At 41.4% G+C, this 17,888-nt stretch overlaps 2 protein-coding genes across 5 annotated transcripts; both read left to right on the top strand.

Moving 5' to 3' along the window:
• Positions 1-138: 138 nt before the first annotated feature.
• nr2c2 (nuclear receptor subfamily 2, group C, member 2) lies at positions 139-10,408 on the top strand. Of its 4 annotated transcripts, none has more exons than XM_088291450.1 (15): positions 139-341; positions 1,896-1,989; positions 2,185-2,280; positions 2,362-2,562; positions 3,614-3,719; positions 3,855-4,034; positions 4,835-4,991; positions 5,070-5,160; positions 5,400-5,545; positions 5,825-5,987; positions 6,147-6,268; positions 6,452-6,591; positions 7,276-7,413; positions 7,505-7,610; positions 8,435-10,408. In XM_088291450.1, exons 2-15 carry the CDS (start codon positions 1,930-1,932, stop codon positions 8,613-8,615), a joined length of 1,887 nt encoding a protein of 628 aa, XP_088147576.1. In that variant the 5' UTR covers positions 139-341; positions 1,896-1,929; the 3' UTR covers positions 8,616-10,408. The 4 variants fall into 4 exon arrangements, with proteins under 4 accessions (XP_088147576.1, XP_088147578.1, XP_088147577.1 ...); XM_088291452.1 differs by having other exon boundaries at positions 2,204-2,280; XM_088291451.1 differs by lacking the exon at positions 139-341 and adding an exon at positions 360-515.
• A 901-nt stretch (positions 10,409-11,309) lies between these two features.
• On the top strand, positions 11,310-17,597 carry cyp27a2 (cytochrome P450 family 27 subfamily A member 2). The gene is made up of 9 exons (XM_088291635.1): positions 11,310-11,620; positions 12,475-12,665; positions 13,309-13,508; positions 13,587-13,784; positions 13,908-14,071; positions 15,301-15,467; positions 15,599-15,680; positions 16,670-16,885; positions 16,955-17,597. Exons 1-9 carry the CDS (start codon positions 11,411-11,413, stop codon positions 17,072-17,074), a joined length of 1,548 nt encoding a protein of 515 aa, XP_088147761.1. The 5' UTR covers positions 11,310-11,410; the 3' UTR covers positions 17,075-17,597.
• The last annotated feature ends 291 nt before the right edge of the window (positions 17,598-17,888 follow it).

Consider the following 17,888-nt stretch of genomic DNA (forward strand, 5'->3'; position numbering starts at 1 on the left):
GCAGAAAATACAACAATTATACAAATGTAAAAGTCATTATAGTAAATCGAACAATTGGACAAGAAAACAATCATGAACATAGTGGAAAAGAATAATATAACACGGAGGCACACGTGCCTCTTTATTGGTAGACAAGATGACGTCACCTCTGTCTGGCTCGCACGCGCCCGGAGGAGGAGCGCGGGGACGCGACAGAGGAAGAAGGGGGGGAGAAAAAAAAAAGAAAAACCTCCAACCATCAACGGGTCACGAACTATGACCTTTAACAGCAGAAAAAGCAAATAATTAATTTTATAAAATATTATATAGCTCCGAAATCTTCGCTCGTCCACGCTATTGAGGTAAGGCTCGGCCTCAGCTTGAAAAGCACCGAAAAGCCTTGAGACATTACGCATGATAAAAGAGCGGCGCTAATCTCCCAGTTTGCATGCTAGCTCGAACCCATACGCGACTCGAGACACGGCAGAGGAGGGCCGTGGCGCACAGTGGCTCTTCTGAATTGGTTTTACATATACGTATGTATGACGTACAGTGTGACAAGCGTGAGCTGTTAATGTGTCACTGCAGCAGGGGATGACGAACACGCTGCGGCAGTGGTCGTGTTATGCTAGCTTGGAAAGCTAACTGTAGACAACGCGACCTTTTTACCTTTGCCTTCCCGGCGACATAAATGGGGCGGAAATGTCGTGGGATTTCCCCCTCCCTCCTCCTTCCATTCCCTTGCCGGATCGCCAAATATGTATTTGCTTCCAGCACATCCTCTGTTGTAATGTTGTGCGGGTGAGCAATAATGTGCTGACATGTATTCGTTGTGAAATTTCGCCCCCAGAGTTATTGGCTGCTCGCCAAATTCTCCATTTTGTTGTGTTGTGATTCGTAATGTGGTAGGGAAAGCAAGTTTTGATGGAATAGTGACGGACCAATCACCAAAGCGCTGTGGAGCTGCACGTACCGTGACGTCACCCATACTTCCGGGTGGAAAAGCTCGAGCGTTCTCATCGTAAACAAACAAAGAAAGAAAGAAAGACAGACAAATACTTTATTTATCAAATGAAAACAGCTCTAGGCAAGCAGCCATACGGAATTACGAACAAATAAAACATATGAACAGCGTCCTTAATGTACAAGAAGTCTTTGTTTTTTTACAACAAGCTAAATCAAAATAGATGTGCTAGTTGCAGTGTGTGCTGATCAGTCTGCAAAATATTAACAGTGCAGCGTAAAGTCAATGCAGAGTCCCACATGTATTGGTGGTCCTGCCAAAACCAGCACTGACCCTTTATATTCATTATATGATACGTTAAGTTTCTATTATAATTTCATATTTTGCATGTTTATACTGGGTTATTGAAAGGAACAATGTGTAGAATGTTAAGATTGTCTCCCAAGTTAATTTATTAAAAAAAAAAAAATACTATAAATTTCAGTAATATGCAAGGAAACATGTTCTATTGTCGGTTGAGTAATTGCTAATTATTTCACTTGGGTGGAATCTCTCCACACAGGATGCTGACATGTTTTGCCGCCATCTTTCTCCTACGGAGATCCGAAAGAGCAAATCTCACGATCATAAATTAAGTTATAATGTCTTGAATGGTGGTTTTAGCCTCAGATGCTATATAATTATATCTATAAATAAAATATATAAACATAATCTAAATATGAATTTACATTTCGACAAGTTGACTCAAAAATAGACATGGTAGAAATTCAGACAGACTGACATTTTATGTTCCGTCAGATATTTCTAATGTAAGATGCGTCTTGGCAAAGTCGGGAAACGCTGCATTCGTACAAAAAAACCCCCACAAAACTTATACCATCATAAATATTATATTGGTTCTTTTGTTATTATTCACGATGATTAATTATGCACCTTGCATTGTATCAAACAGTCCTCACTAATGACCTTACAAATACATCATCAATATGACGGCCAAGCTGAATTTGCTCTCTCAGCAGAAAGCGGACTTTGAGTACGAGACAGAGGTGAGTGTGGTCTTCTTCATGCTGTTTTATTTTAATTGTATTTTTGTGAAATGTATTTGTTTTATTATTTGAAATGTTGGTTCTGTTCTGACAAAATAGTCTTACTACAGACCCCTCTGTGAACAAGAGCATGCACGGCAATGCGTTTGTTTTGGCTTCTTGATGAACATCCATGAAACGTCTTTCAAATTGTAGGCATCATTGTCCCCAACAGACTCTGCGATGAGTCAGTCACCTCAGCGCTTTCAAGTTGTGTCTAGTGCGGCTCCAGCAACATCACAGCAGATACAAGTACAGTCCCTTCAACTCTTTTCCTGCATTTGTTTGTGCCAGTGTCGGTATGTCTGCCACACAGTCGCTCTGCTTCCTCAGCTTGTAACTGACCGGCAGAAGGGTCCTAAGATTCAGATCGTGACTGCCATGAACCCTTCCAGTGCTCCCAAGCAGCAATTCATTCTGACCACATCGGACGGATCTGGAGCAGGAAAAGTTATTCTGACCTCTCCGGACAACCACAACACAAAGCAGCTCATCTTTACGTCTGCAGATAGCCTGATGCCCGGAAGGATACAGGTGACGGCAATACAATTCATAAAATATCATCTTATTCTCCCTGTTGATGTGACCGGCAGAACTTTGATATTTCGATATTTACAAAGCATAGACATTATTTATTAATTTCTTTGTACTGTAGCATATACTGTTTTGCTAAAATCTCAATCAATGTTGAAAATGTTGCAAGCCTACGTTCACAAAGTAGAAAGCATCTGTGTTCAAGGGAATAACAGTAAAACGTCTTCAGAAAAATTAAATACTCAAGTAATGTGCAGATACATGAAAAATATAGTTAAGTACAGTAACAAAATATTTGTTGAGCAAAGGACATGCGGCAATGAGTCTCCATAACTTGCTCTCGCATCCTGGGCAAAACGTAGTTCCTTCCCAATTTACAAATAATTTAGAACAGTTACTACTTCCCTTTTGGCGGGGCTTTGGTGCCATCTTGTGGCATTTTAGAGCATTACACAAGAGTACAAAAAAATCCGCACTTCAGGGATTTTTTTTTTGTGTGAGGGATGGGTTCCACTTAAAAAAAAAAAATGGTAATTTGGAAATAGCAAGGATGTTCAATTAATAATAATCCTGTGAGTAACTCAAGAGCTTACATCTTCAAAGGCATAAGCACTCATTCCCCCCCTCCTGTCCCAAGATGATTCAGAAACTGTTTAGATTTCTACGCTCAGATAGAGGAAATATGGTCAAATATCTGTCCTAATATTCATCTTGACCAGGTGTGGTCAAACTACGGCCCGGGGGCTATATGCGGCCAGTTAAATGTTTTAATCGCCAAACTTGGAAAAAAAATTAAATGAATAAACCTTGTCAATGTTTGATTTTCTAAATAATCTGGTATCTCAAACACAGATATTTTGTCGTAATGCTTTTATTCATTTTCATTTAAAATTATTATATATATTTTTTTCTCCGGTGAGGTGAGGTTACCCAAACACTCCATCCTTCTACTCCTGGTTTGGCCCCTCTGTCAAAGTTTAGAACCCATTATAGCCCACCAATCAAAAAGTTTGCCCACCCCTGATCTTGACGATACCAACTTTCTTCCCAGATCGTCACAGATCCTCTCTCCATGGAGCAGCTACTCGGACAATCAGGCGATCTGAGTCGGCCGCAGACGGTGGAGTACTGTGTGGTGTGTGGAGACAAGGCTTCAGGTGCTTCACTTGACAGTTATGTCAAGGATTTTTTGTGTCTGTCTGACATTCAGATCCACAGTCCAAGATCATGGCCATGTACTCTCGCACGCACGCACACAGAGTGAGTCTCTCTGTCATGTCATCTGTTTTCAGGCCGTCACTACGGAGCCATGAGTTGTGAGGGATGCAAAGGCTTCTTCAAGCGGAGTGTGAGGAAAAGCCTGACCTACAGCTGCCGCAGTAAGCAGGACTGCGTCATCAACAAGCACCACCGCAACCGCTGCCAGTTCTGTCGGTTGAAGAAATGCCTTAACATGGGGATGAAGACGGACTGTGAGTCAACAACTCACTGCAATCGAACGGCACCGAAAACACAGTTCTAATTACACATCAGGTTTATTTTTTGTTCAAGTATGTGCTGTACTTATACCAACCAAACATTACGTTAAGATTGGGCAGTTAGCTTAATGTTAACGTATAAAGGAAAACGGCCTTGACATGCTAATGATTAGCCTCAATAGTTGCAGTGTTAGCGACGTTTGCAATTATCAATATTTGAACACAAACAGTGGAGAAACACAGGCTGATTATATAATCATACTCACAGGGATATATTCTTTATCCTCCTTACATAATTTTACTGAGTCACTTAGAGTCGTAGAAAAAGAAGACCTGTTCCTCTTTGTTTGTGTCTGCATGATTGTATTATGCATACATTTGGCCTGGTGGGCACAACAGAAGGAGCAGCACAATGAATTGGATTGCAGCATTCAATTTGGATGCATAAATTGTTTCATTCTTTGTAATCTGCTTCATGATGGTGCTACTCTGTTTTTATGAAGTGTAATATTGTAGAGTGCACAATCCTGGGTAGGGCTGCAATTTATGAATGACAACGATGATTTGGAATTTATACACTCGAGGTGCCACTGTATTTGCAGCTTGTAGTGCGTTCTATTGATCAAATTACAGTAGTCTTATGATTGACTCGCAGCCAATTCAGTGTCTGCCGGTCCCCCAAAAGTCAGCATGTTCCATCTCACCCATGACCCTCAACAGGCTAAGTGGTGTTTGGAGAATGGATGATTTAACTACGAGTGGAATACCAAACATATTTTGCTCGTTGTCCTCAGCCGTTCAGAGCGAGAGGAAGCCTGCCGATGTGGTGCCGAGGGAGAAACATGTCAACTGCGCACCCTCCACCCAAAAAATCTACATCCGCAAGGACATGAGCAGTCCGCTCATCGCCACGCCAACCTTCATCTCGGACTCAGAGACGGATGGCTCCAGGTGAGTGGCAATAGAACCTCACAGTCTTGGCATGTTGACTTGCAACATGTGCAATGTCGGGTTGTATGTCGTGTGCAGATCGAGCCTGCTGGACCAGGGGATGCTGGTTAACATCCAGCAGCCTGTCATGCAGAGTGATGGAACGCTGGTGCTGACGACCGACTCAAAGGTACAACTCCTTTTTTTGTGTTACTGTGTGAATGAGAGCAGCCAGTGCGTGTTTGCTTCAACTGCACATTTCTCTTTTATACCTCTGTTTATGATATTATGGTCTCATCTGTTTTTGTTTCTCAGAGTGCTGACTTGTCCCCCCAAAAAATATACATAAAATATTTCCACAGGCTTTTTACTGGTGTGGACCAGAACATGGACCAAATTTGAAGCCTTTCCTGTTGTATTTGTCTCTAGATGGAGTCTGGCCATGGTGACCGTGGGACGCTGGCAAATGTGGTGACATCACTGGCCAGCCTGAGTGACTCTTTAAAGCAGAACTTGAAAAACGGCGATTCATCAGACTGCCAATATATGGAAAAAAACACAACAGAGATAACACGGTCAGTTTGCAAAGCATTGCAAATTTCATGATTTAGTTTGTCACAAACATGACTCCATAAGTGGGCAGAGGTGGAAACGAGTGCTCACACTTTGTACTTTAGTAGAAGTACATTATTTAATTTAAATTTTATATTCTACTCTATTCTATTTTATTTTTGGTAATTATTTTATTTTGTTTATTTTTTATTTTTGTTTATTATTTTTATTATTATTATTAGTGATGCTTCAAATGTCCGTGCGTATGCGCGCGCCTGTGTGTGTTTATGTGTTGTTCACAGTGCCTTTGACACGCTGGCCAAAGTCCTCAATCCACCCGAAGCGGGCGTCATAACTGACAAGTGCGTTAGCGAAACGACCTTTCAGCTGATTGGCCAAGACCAGGAGACCCCAATCATCGAGGTGGAAGGGCCGCTGCTCACCGACGGCCATGTTAAATTTAAGGTGGGTGAGATCGGGCGTCTCAACAACGCAACTCTTTAACAATGACCGCATTCAGTATTGGCAGAAAAAAAAGGAACCGAAAGGCCACCTAGGTGATTGATATGAATACGTCTCCTAGAAATGACCTGGACATCTGTTGTGTTCACGTCTTCTTTCTAGCTGACCATGCCCAGCCCAATGCCTGAGTACCTGAATGTACACTACATCTGCGAGTCAGCCTCCAGGCTTCTCTTCCTCTCGATGCACTGGGCACGTTCTATCCCTGCCTTCTTAGCTCTTGGGTAAGGACACGCACACTGCTCTTCTACGGACAAATGAAATATGCATGTACTCCGTGTGTGGCGTCAAGTCTGGCCTAAAGTTTCATGAACTAAGGGGCACATTTCTAGAAAGCGGTCATACACAGGTGACGTGCACGTGACATGAAGCACGTTGTCTATTTCATTGTCATGTTTCATTACCAGGCAGGAAGAAAACACCGGCTTGGTGCGAGCCTGCTGGAACGAGCTGTTCACTCTGGGTCTCGCTCAATGTGCGCATGTGATGAACCTGTCCACCATCCTGGCTGCCATCGTCAACCACCTGCAGAGCAGCATCCAGGATGGTATGGACCACCGGCATCTTCATCTCACCGTAGGACAAAACGGCAGCATTTTTGTTGTCTGAAAATATGGAAAATTGAAAAGCGAGGATCACCGAATATTTAAGTCATGTGCTTCTTTCCCTTGGGCCTTAACGCTTAATTGAGGGCTCACTCCAGCAAATAGATACGAGCGGTCATTCTGCAGGTTGACATCTACTCTTGCATTTCTCCCTGTCTTCTTCGTCTTCAGCGCTAACTCCAGCTATTTGCAAGTCTTGCATCATCACTTCCATAAATCTTCTTTTTGGTCTTGCGCTTTGCCTCCGAACTTGCAGTCAGAAGATCTTCACCCACATTCTTTGCTGGCTTGTTCTGTCAAACTAATTCACCAGCTTAATTAAAAAAAAAAACAACAAAAAAACAAAACAGAATGACATTGTTTCCTGACTTATGTGGTTTAAAAAAAAATGAATCTTCAACTGGAAGTGGCAACAAACCTCTTGATGTGTCTTTGAGTTCAATTCCACCATTCAGCGATCATATCTAATTTTTTTGCTTGTGAATCAGCAAAAAAAAAAAAAAAGAAAACATCAGACGAATGAAGCTGGTATCGGGTCACATGTTTCTCAGGACTCCACCTTCTCAACCCGTACTATTCATGGTGACACATCCAGCATGGTTGACGCAGACCTTGTTGTCCTGCAGACAAGCTGTCCGGGGAGAGGGCAAAGCAGGTGATGGAGCACATCTGGAAGTTCCAGGAGTTCTGCAACAGCATGACCAGGTTGGAAACGGACAACTACGAGTACGCCTACCTGAAGGCCATCGTCTTGTTCAGTCCCGGTGAGTCATTAAATCTCATTTCTGTTGTGATTTGTCCAATCCTGTGGATGTGAGGAATACAAACAGAAATGTATTTGTCTAATGTCATCAGATCACCCCGGTGTGGACTGCGGCGGACAAGTGGAGAAGTTTCAAGAGAAAGCCTTGATGGAGCTACAGGATTATGTGCAGAAAACATATCCAGATGACACCTACAGGTACGAAAGGGATAGCAACTGTCCTTCTTCCACCGCAAATGTCAAGTCTACCTGGAGCAGTCCCGGCCCGGCTGGTTGACGTCATTCCAGTCATTCCAAAATGACTGAACCGTCAAAAGTATCACCACAATGAGCGATTCTCAAGCAGTACGAGAAAGAGGTTTTATTCCTACAAAGTATATTTATTTATTGTAAGGTTCGGAATATTAACACTGTGCTTTTAAATAATGGAAAATATATCACCTAAATAATTTCGATTAAAAATGTATTGCACGCAAATGTTTAATGGTTTATTGAATTATATACAAATTATTTGTTTTGTGTTTAGTTTGACAGTAAATGGGTGCAAAGCAAATACAGTTTTCAAATTCATAAATAGACTAAATCTAAATATTAAGTTAAATACAACTGAACTGTATTTAAAAAAAAATGTACTGTACTGATTTAAAAAAAAAAAATAAACAAGCTGCAAACATAGCTCCAAGCATCCTTAGTTGTGTTTAGTTGAATTTCGTGTTTTAAATATAATTTTATTTTTTATTTAATCTGGTGTTTATTTCACTCACCACTAGAGGTAGCCCATGTACCACTATTTGTACTCGTATGCCACTTTGCGAATCACAGATCTACAGGCATGCCTCTGTCGCAACTAAAACCACCAGACTCACATATATTCTTTATCCTCATCCAAAAACAGATCGTACCACGGCTTTCCGAGGAGCTGTGTAATTGAGCCTGCACTCAATAAAGTCTTGAATTCAATTGACGCGTTCCAAAATATCAAAACCATCTCATTGTGTGTGCGCGTGCGTGCGTGCCCCCAGGTTGACTCGCATCCTGACTCGTCTCCCGGCGCTGCGCCTCATGAACTCCAACATCACAGAGGAGCTCTTCTTCACCGGCTTGATAGGCAACGTCTCGATTGACAGCATCATTCCCTACATCCTCAAGATGGAGACGGCCGAGTATAACAGCCAGGACGTCGACCCCGCCCCCGCCGAGTGACGTGGAAAAACGTATGCCCATCGACGCTTCAGGTACTCTTCGTCCCCTCGAGGTTTGTTCCGGGGTTCGTGTTGAAACTGGCGAGCATCCCGCAGTGGCCTCACGGTGTGCAACTTTTAAAGGCTTTGGAGGCATACATGCTAAAGAAGTCTCAGTGTGCCCATCGCAAGAATGACCACACAATCGCTCCAAATTGCATTTGATGAAAAGATAGAATAAGAAGGAATCAGACTAAATACTGTATGTAAACGAACATATGACATTTAAATTTCCCCTTTGCCTGCATTTCAAATGTATGTTTTAATACGTATGAGTTGCCTTGCGGTACAAACTGGTATCTAATACCTGGTCATGCGCTTTTAGCCGAAAGCAATTCCAAATGTTATGGAAAAGAAATATGCATTGCAATGGCTCTACTAATCTCCCGTTCTATGATTTAATTTTTTTTTCATTTCACTATGAATACATGTAACAAACAACTGGAAGGAGAGCATCTATCAGGTTCACACGCGTACTCATGTCACAGCAGCACAACAGACCTCAATTTTTAATCTGTAAGCAAAGTGCTTTCGTAGTTCATTGATTGATGTGATCCGTTGCGTTATTATTCCAGCTTTTAGTTGCGTCGCTTTCTTTCAAACAATTGGCCAAATAATTCAATTTGATCATGTTTTCATTTTTCTTGCTGGAGGTTGTGAGTGCTTTTGTTCTGCACACTTGTTGCCGGCCTTGAATTTGTGGCTCATGTATCCCGTGCAATCACTACATCACTTTTCCCTTTACGACAATCATGATTTTGTTATTTCTTGTCCCGTCAGAGTCTCCCGTTTGTTTGTCTCCATTTTTGTATATTTATTTATCGAAAGCATTTATTTTTTTACATACCTTGTCGCTTACGTGTAGCTACGCTACCGTTTTTTTGTGCTTGTGTTTGCTCAGTGCACATCGGTCAGCTTTTGTGGCGTTTTTCCGCATCCATCCTGACTGAACTCGTTGCGTTTTGTATGTTTTCTGAAAACTACAACTTGTTCTGAACAATTTTGCTCGTTGCATACTAAGTGTACTTAAGTCATTTTGGGCAGGATTCCCTAATTTTAAGAAGAAATAGACAAAAGACAAAAAAATATATACTTGGAAGCCAGTCTCAAGTGCATTGTCTTGAAGACTTTATGCAGCCGCTTCCTGCTCGTCTGATGGGTCAGAAAACGTATCCATGAAAAAGAATGGGAATCAAAATAAGTTTGAATACATATGAATGGCAATGCTTGGGTTTAAAACTCATTGAGCCTGTTTGTGGGAACTTACCTTTGTACATGTAATTTCATTAAAATGAGTGCATGTTGTTTTTAAGCAATTTTATAACGTTTATGCTGTCTGCTCCATAAACCATCATTTTATAGTGCATCGTTGTGCATGAAGAAGTGGCTCATTTGCATTTTAAGAAATGCTGTATGAAAAAAGTTTATTTAAATGTTGTGGCTTTAGCATATTACTATGAACACCCTTTGGAAGAAATCTTCTTTTTTTTTTTCTTCTTTTTGAGTATTCTCGGGTTAACTTTTTGTACGACATCGAGCATGTCCTATTTTTGTTTTCAACTCATGTATATGTATAGTTTTCTTCAAACAGTAAATGTATGTCATTGTTTTACTCAGAAGTGATTGCAACCTCTTTTCTACCTCACAGATGACGATGTAACCCAATGTATTAACTGAACTCCTGTATTAACATTCCAGTCTCTGAGGCTGGCTTGGCCGAAGCCACACGCCATAAATAAACTGTTATTCATCCAATCAGTCATTTTTTTATTGCTTATATATATTTTTTGTAACCCATTTTCTTTCAGACTGTGAATAAATGTAAAAGACATTCTGAAAAACCTGGCAGTAATTACGGTACTTTTAAGTGAACTGGGCATTTCATTTTATAGTGAAGGTGAGAACCATTTACTTACCCTTAGTTTATCCCAAGAATAATAATTGAATTGCCTTTTATGTGTTAAATTCATTTGACTTTAAATGTTGCTTTGAAGCACATTGAGTTACTTTGCTCGCTTTCTTTATCTCTCGCACAAGCCGCTTTGCCTTAGCTTGCTTCACATAAGCTACAGATTTTTATTGTTCGCACATAACTGCAATTAATTTTGCTCACATATACTACTGAAACCACTCTTACATGCCGTACCGAAAACAACTACCATGCTGTATGAGCTGCCATACAAAAAACGTGTATTTCAACTTATTATATAATTTTAGTGTTTGTCAGAGGTTTCAAACTCCAATCCACAGTGGGGAAAAAGTCAAACTTACTATTATCATTTTAAATGTAACTATTTTCATACTGAATTTAAAATGGTATCGTAGTCATTTTGTCTAGCCTCGCGGGCCCAATATATTTACACTGTGGGCCAAATTTGTCCCGCGGGCCGGAGTTTGACACCATAGTGTATGCGATCGAGTTATTCAGTGCTGTGTGTGCAAAACATATCACCCGTGAATAAAAGTTTCATGATAATTTGTGTGAGAGGTTTATGAGATGTAATCCCGAATTATTTCCCTGACGGGCCCTCACATTCTCGCTACTTTCATGTAATTTAGATTTAGTAAAAAACAAAAACAATAAGGGAAAAAAAAACACACACAAAAATAGGTCCTGTGATGCAGTTGCACATATTGTCCACTGGGTGACGTTAAATCCAACAGCGTGAGTGACAACAGAACACAGATTGACGCCCAAACTCAAACAAACAGCACACCGTACACAAAAACAAATCGGGAGCCTACAACAAGAAGAAAATGTCCCGCTCTACATCTCACCTCTTTGCACTCCGCCGACGCGGAGGTTCGGTCGGCGTCGGCCTCTGGACCAGAACACTCATCCAAGCAAGGGCTGAAGCACAAGTGGCCAAACTGAAGACAATCGAGGACTTGCCCGGACCCACTTTGTCTAAAACACTTTTCTGGTTATTTGTCAAAGGCTATGCGGACAAGAGCCACTTACTGCAGGTAAGCACAACCACCGCCCAAACCTTCAGCAAGCAAATTCGGTTCGAGATAGTGTGATTCGACGAATTTATTTAAAAGCTGCTTCGTGTCTAATTATAATTGAAAGTCATTGTGCATGGTGTGTGCGTACTTGCCGATTTTCCAAATGATCGAATGTGGATTTAATTCCAAACAAATCTTGTCCAGAACGGCTCAATTATCACTTGGTTTGTGATTTGTGTTCCTTGATTTCTAATTCGTGGAACTCATTGCAGGCCGTGCTCGTTTTACGACGGCGACGTAACCGCGGAAGTCGGAACGCTATCGTTACTTTACCGTACTTAAGTAGTTTTCAAGTATGTGTTTTCTTTCTTTGAACATTTAGTTTTACTCCTTATGTTTAAAAACTAATTCTTATATTTTTTAGAAAAGAGACTGCTTCTTTGACACAATGAAAATAAATAAAACTGATTAGATTTGATTGATTTATATTTGAAGGATTCTGAGTTGAAAAGCAATATATTCCACATTGGCCTTCCAATTTTTATTCAATGTTGTCACTAGCGCTAAAAAAATATTTGTGGTAAATGGGTTGTGTTTTGTGCCTGCCTAAAAAAACACCAGCTTCAGGTTTTTAAAAATGGTAAGGTGCATATTTCAAGATGTTAGCATTAGCTAATTTTTATTTTCTATATTTTAGTAGGAATTCAGCTGCTGTAGCCAACGTTGGCTAATTTATAATAGTAGCGCGAGCTTAGTATTTCTAGCTCTGCTATTTTATTGAAGCTGGACAGTTTTCTGTGACTATTTATTATAAACGCAAATTTTTTCAATTGTATTCCAATATGAATTCCTCACCTGACCCTTTTCTCCAGGGTGTACAGAAGAATCTGTACGGGCCCATTTGGCGCTCCAAGTTTGGCCAATTTGACTTAGTCAATGTGGCCAGTCCTGAGCTCATTGCTCAGGTGATCCATCAGGAAGGTCGGTACCCTGTGCGGGCAGAGCTGCCACACTGGAAGGAATACAGGGACCTGAGGGGACAAGCGTACGGCCTGCATGTTGAGTGAGTTCATGCACATCTCCTAAGCTATGATATCAAAATGCAAAGTTCGTACTTGATCTCTGCGCTTAAATATAGGAAAAAAAATGTCTTTAAATGATCATTCAATTCAAATGTATTGCACATAAAAATAAAAGAAAAAATGCCCCAAACCAATGCTTCTCACTTATTTTCTGTTAAACCCCCCCTTGAAAGAAGAAAACAATTCGCACCCCACCCACTAGCTCCCACTCTCTGCCGCAACCAATAATAATAGTCGTTGCAAAACAAACCTACACCGTAGTGTTAATACTCGCTGCGCACAATAGGCAATGCGAGCGCCACTGCCAACTACTGGGACGGATGTGTAATTACAACTTTATTGTCGTACGGTGGAAAATAAGCATGTCCTCAGGGTCACGCCGCCCCACGATTTGAGAACCACTGACCTAAACAAACAGTTAATGAAGATTAAATTCAAATATTGGATTTAAAAGTTAAATACAACTGAACTGAACTGAACTAATAAAATGTACTGTAATGGGGAAAAAAAAAGTTTATTGCACTGTACCATTACACACTGTTTGAACATTATAAGTGCACTTGAATATAGGAAAATCAAAACATATGAAGCTTCCTAAATGCTGACCTTTTGATGACCTTTTAGCAAAGGTCAGGAGTGGTACAGGATCCGCAGTGCTCTGAACCCAAAGATGCTGAAGCTTCAAGAAGTATCAGCCTACGCTCCCATCATCCACCAGGTGGTCGAAGATCTCCTGCAACGCATCGAGTTGCTGCGCACTCGCAGCCCGGGCGGAGTTTCTGTTTCCGACGTGACGGCCGAGCTTTACAAGTTTGGCTTTGAAGGTGAAGACGGCGCTGCGCTGATGCTGAAGGCATCGGCGGTGAGGTGCTGTAGAAGCTTTCTTGAACGCCGTCATGCAGGTATCTCGTCCATTTTGTTTGAGACCAGGCTGGGCTGCCTCCAGGAGGAGATTCCCAAAGACACGGCGCGCTTCATCGGCGCCGTCAACGACATGCTGACGCTATCTGAGATTGTTGTCATCTTTCCACGCTGGACCCGCCGCATCCTGCCTTTTTGGAAACGCTTTGTTCAAGCCTGGGATGACCTCTATGACACTGGTAGGCTTGAACAGTTGTTTTAATTTTTTTGGTTACGTTTTTATTAAGCAAAAAAATCCCCGGGCTTGAAGATTCTTTCGGTTTTGAGATGACCAATCTGACGATGAATTTTAACGCTTGTAGCGCAGAGGCTCATCGACAGCAGATTGGCTGACATTCAAACCCAGACGGAGCGAGGTGAGCTGACGGAAGGCTTGTATCTCACCTACCTGCTGTCCTGCGACAAGATAACCCGATCTGAGATCTACATCAGCGTGACCGAGCTGCTGCTGGGCGGAGTCGACACAGTGAGAACAGTTTTTCGTACACGTTTACAGGACAGGCTCGGCCACAAACAGCGCTTTGCCGCATTTTAGGGCCTGACTGATATGGATTTTTTTTTTTTGGGGGGGGGGGGAATCCCATTACTGATTTATTGGCTGATTGATTTTCAAAATATGTAAAATAAATAAATAAAAAATAAAATAATGCTCACCGAACATTTCCAACAATAAAGAAATATATTGGATTGTTTGACAATATTTTTTCTTATCGTATTTGTTAACGCTTACAACTGAAGGAGAAATCTGAAAAAATAAATCAGCCAATTTTATTTATTAATTTTGCCAGAACTGTATTTCCTCAAATTTTAACAATTCGCATTCCACTGGATAATTTAACTTCACAATGTTGACCTGCTTTGATCCAAACAAACTTGTTGACTGTCATCCAATCAAAACATTCCGTTTTTCATCCAAATCTGCCCACACTTTGCTCTGACGGTGAATCTCTTTCTTCTTCACTGTTTGGCGTGTTTCCGGAATGTGTGCTGCATTTAAAGGCCGCTTGCGTCAGCCATGAGAGACATTCATAAACATACAAAACACAATTTCATTTTTTCTGTGACGCTTTTTTTTGGTCCGGCCAGATACGTTTGGTCTTTTTTTTTTTTTTTTTTTTTTTCAAACATGTCATTGTAATTCCGGAGTGCTATTAGACCGAATTTGGCCCACAAGAGGAGTTAGTTTCTCTTTTCCATAATCTTCCAATTTAAACAATCAAATTCAGATGTTTCACTTCAAGTTTTTGAAGCGACTTGCTTCATCTGAGACACGAAGCGCAAATCCGAACAATGGCACTAAGTTTTGTTTCAACAATGAAAACATTTCACTTGAGCTATATCCCAAATCTCAAACAAAATCTTCTCAAACTGCAGCATAAAGAAATTTGCCTGTGCGATATTTCCTGTTTTTTGGTGCTAGTGAACAATCGGGTCAAGGAAGATGGCTCGTTTTCCGATGCAGGACTCAATCTGCAGCCAACTCAAAGCGTTTCACTTGGCTGCGGATGGATTCCCTCGCTGGATTCAAACTTGCTGTGCCTGCAAGCAGCTGTGTCAATCTTGATGACTTAGCGCGTCAGGCTGAGACTTGTTTGTCGTTCCGGAACACCCGCTCTCAACCGTCGCTTATCTTGGGTCATGTCCAATGCTAAAATTGTCTCCAAGTGTGCTCCAAAATGAATCTCTTGATGTCAGACCTCCAACACGCTTTCTTGGGCCTTGTATCACTTGGCGAGGGACCCGCGAGCTCAGGATCGACTCCATAGCGAGGTGAATGCCGCGTGTGCCGACAAACGCAAGCCCAGCATGGACGACCTTAAAGAAATGCCGTACTTGAAGGCTGTCATCAAGGAGACGTTACGGTGAGCGGATTCATGCGCTCCACTCGCACGCAATATTTGGACCCGCCCAGGCCAGGGTTCTATGCACACCAAGTGTTTATTATCCTGGTCTCGCGTGTGAGTTGACTCTCCACTCTGTTCTTTCCTTCCAGCTTGTATCCTGTTGTTCCTGGCAACGGACGCTTTGTTACCGAAAATGAAGTGGTGCTGGACAACTACTGGTTCCCAAAGAAGGTACACACACACTGAGTAAGGCGTCTGCTGGAGGTTTCTTCCTTAGAAGGAGGGATTCCTTGCCTCTGTTGCCTGGTGCTTGCTCATGCGGGGGTTCAGTTGGTCTTATCACGTGTGAGGAGTGTAACATTGAGACCTACTACATATGTAAAGTGCATCGTGGGCATTTGTGGTTATTTTCAAGTAAGCTTTTTCACATCAAGAAATCGGATTACATTTACTTTTATATTTTTTTTCAACTTGAAGGTGAAATCAGCATTTCAAAGGGTGGTACGTTTCACCATCGCATGCAGTTGCAGTTGACCACCTCTAGGTTGCAGCAGTGAGAAAGGATTGACATGACTTAAATAAACAGAACACACTTCTCAGGCCTGGTCACTTCCCCTCGCATGCATTGTGCATGCTACGAAACTTAGAGTTAATGAATGGTACGATACAGGAGGACAATTAATTCCTAACACCTTAGTAGTCATGCAATGCGTTCAACAAATTACTGTACATTATGGAACAGGTAAGAAAGGGAATTAGAGGTCATTTCAGCTTGAACATTGGGAGTCTTCAAGTTCACTTTCCCTTATGAGGGAGTGTCATCACAAACGCATTGTCACATTTTCAGCCAAAGATTCTGACTTTGGAGTTTGTGTCAGGCCAAAACAAAAATATTAAGCTTTGTTGCATGCTATGTGTCCAATAAAAAAAAACAAAAAAAAAAACATGAATGATTACAGAGTCTCATCAGGTTGTGCAACTGCAGGAGTCAATCTTAATCACCATCTTTATAAACAATGTATATTATAAAACGCTAGTCACTTGTAATCTAACTTAGTTACATTTAAAATGAAGTAATCAGGAAAGTAATCGTGTTATTTGTACAGCAAGGCATCATTAAAGTAACAAAGTTACTTTTTCAAGGTAAATTGGATGAATTGAAATGCTTTCACATGCCTCTGTGAGACCTGCAAGACAAACTTGTGCCATGTTGCTTCCAGACTCAGTTCCACCTATGCCACTACGTCGTCAGCCGCGACGAGACGCAATTCTCCCGTGCCGACGCGTTCATGCCAGAGCGATGGCTCCGCGCCGGGAGGATGACGGCAGGCTTCTTCCAGCACCACCCGTACAGCTTCATCCCCTTTGGCGTGGGCGTGAGAGCCTGCGTGGGGAAGCGAGTGGCTGAGATGGAGATGTACTTTGCTCTGTGCAGGGTGAGCGTCCCATGACCAGAATTTTTCTTGCTAAGAAATTAGTCAGGAATACCAACTTGTGGTTGGCAGCTGATGCAGCACTACGAGGTCCGACCGGGGGGCGACGATTGCGCCACCGTCCAGGCCAAAACGCGGACGCTGCTCATTCCTGCAAAGCCCATCGACCTTCGTTTCCTGCGCCGAGCCTGAGGCGGCAAAACAGAAAACTCTACACACAGCACAACGAGAAGGTGGTGCTTAAGACAAAGACAACTTCAAAATGATTTGAGTCAAGTAGTTTTCTAGCTACAGTTTATTCTGTTCAACTCAAGTTTGTCACACAATTAAACGGATATAATCAGTAGTTCAATTATTGAGGACCTAAACAAATGTATAAAAATGATACATGATCCACATCACATACAGTCTATTCCTGACAACAAAACACAAAACAAGGCTGTTAAAATTGTTAGATTTTGGCACATAGGCGCTACACTATGCTTGTTGAATCCTTAATTTGTGCGTCTTCTGGTATTCAGGAAGTTGATTCTTTTTACTTTTTTGGTCATCCAAAACATACTTTACTGTCAATTACACAGTAGCTATTATCTCATCACCCAATGAAAATAAAAAATACAATGCTGCGCACAAATTAGTTCCCCCTTTTTTATTAACTTCCATTGTGTAAGATACGAAGAAAAAAAAAGAATAAAAATTTACTTTGTGACAGTAACCAAGTATTTATGTATTCATTAATTAATTTATTTTATTTTATTCTTTTTATTTATTTATCTTTATTACTTGACTTACCTTCCCACCACCGTTCAACCTGCTGAACATGGCGGAAACCGATAATGCAAAATGAGTCGTATCTGTCGCCCTCAGCTGGACGTTTCCGGTATTGTAGTGAACATTTTCCTCCTTTGGCTTTCATTGACTATGCAAGTCGGGCACAAAAAAGCCAATGACGTAACTAATTTCAATTTGACGATTTCATATCAGATTTTATAGTTAGATGTTGTTG

Source organism: Idiotropiscis lumnitzeri, chromosome 3 (genome assembly GCF_059441095.1).
Source record: "Idiotropiscis lumnitzeri isolate Australia: NSW breed Sydney's pygmy pipehorse chromosome 3, RoL_Ilum_1.0, whole genome shotgun sequence".
NCBI classification, from domain to species: Eukaryota; Metazoa; Chordata; class Actinopteri; order Syngnathiformes; family Syngnathidae; genus Idiotropiscis; species Idiotropiscis lumnitzeri.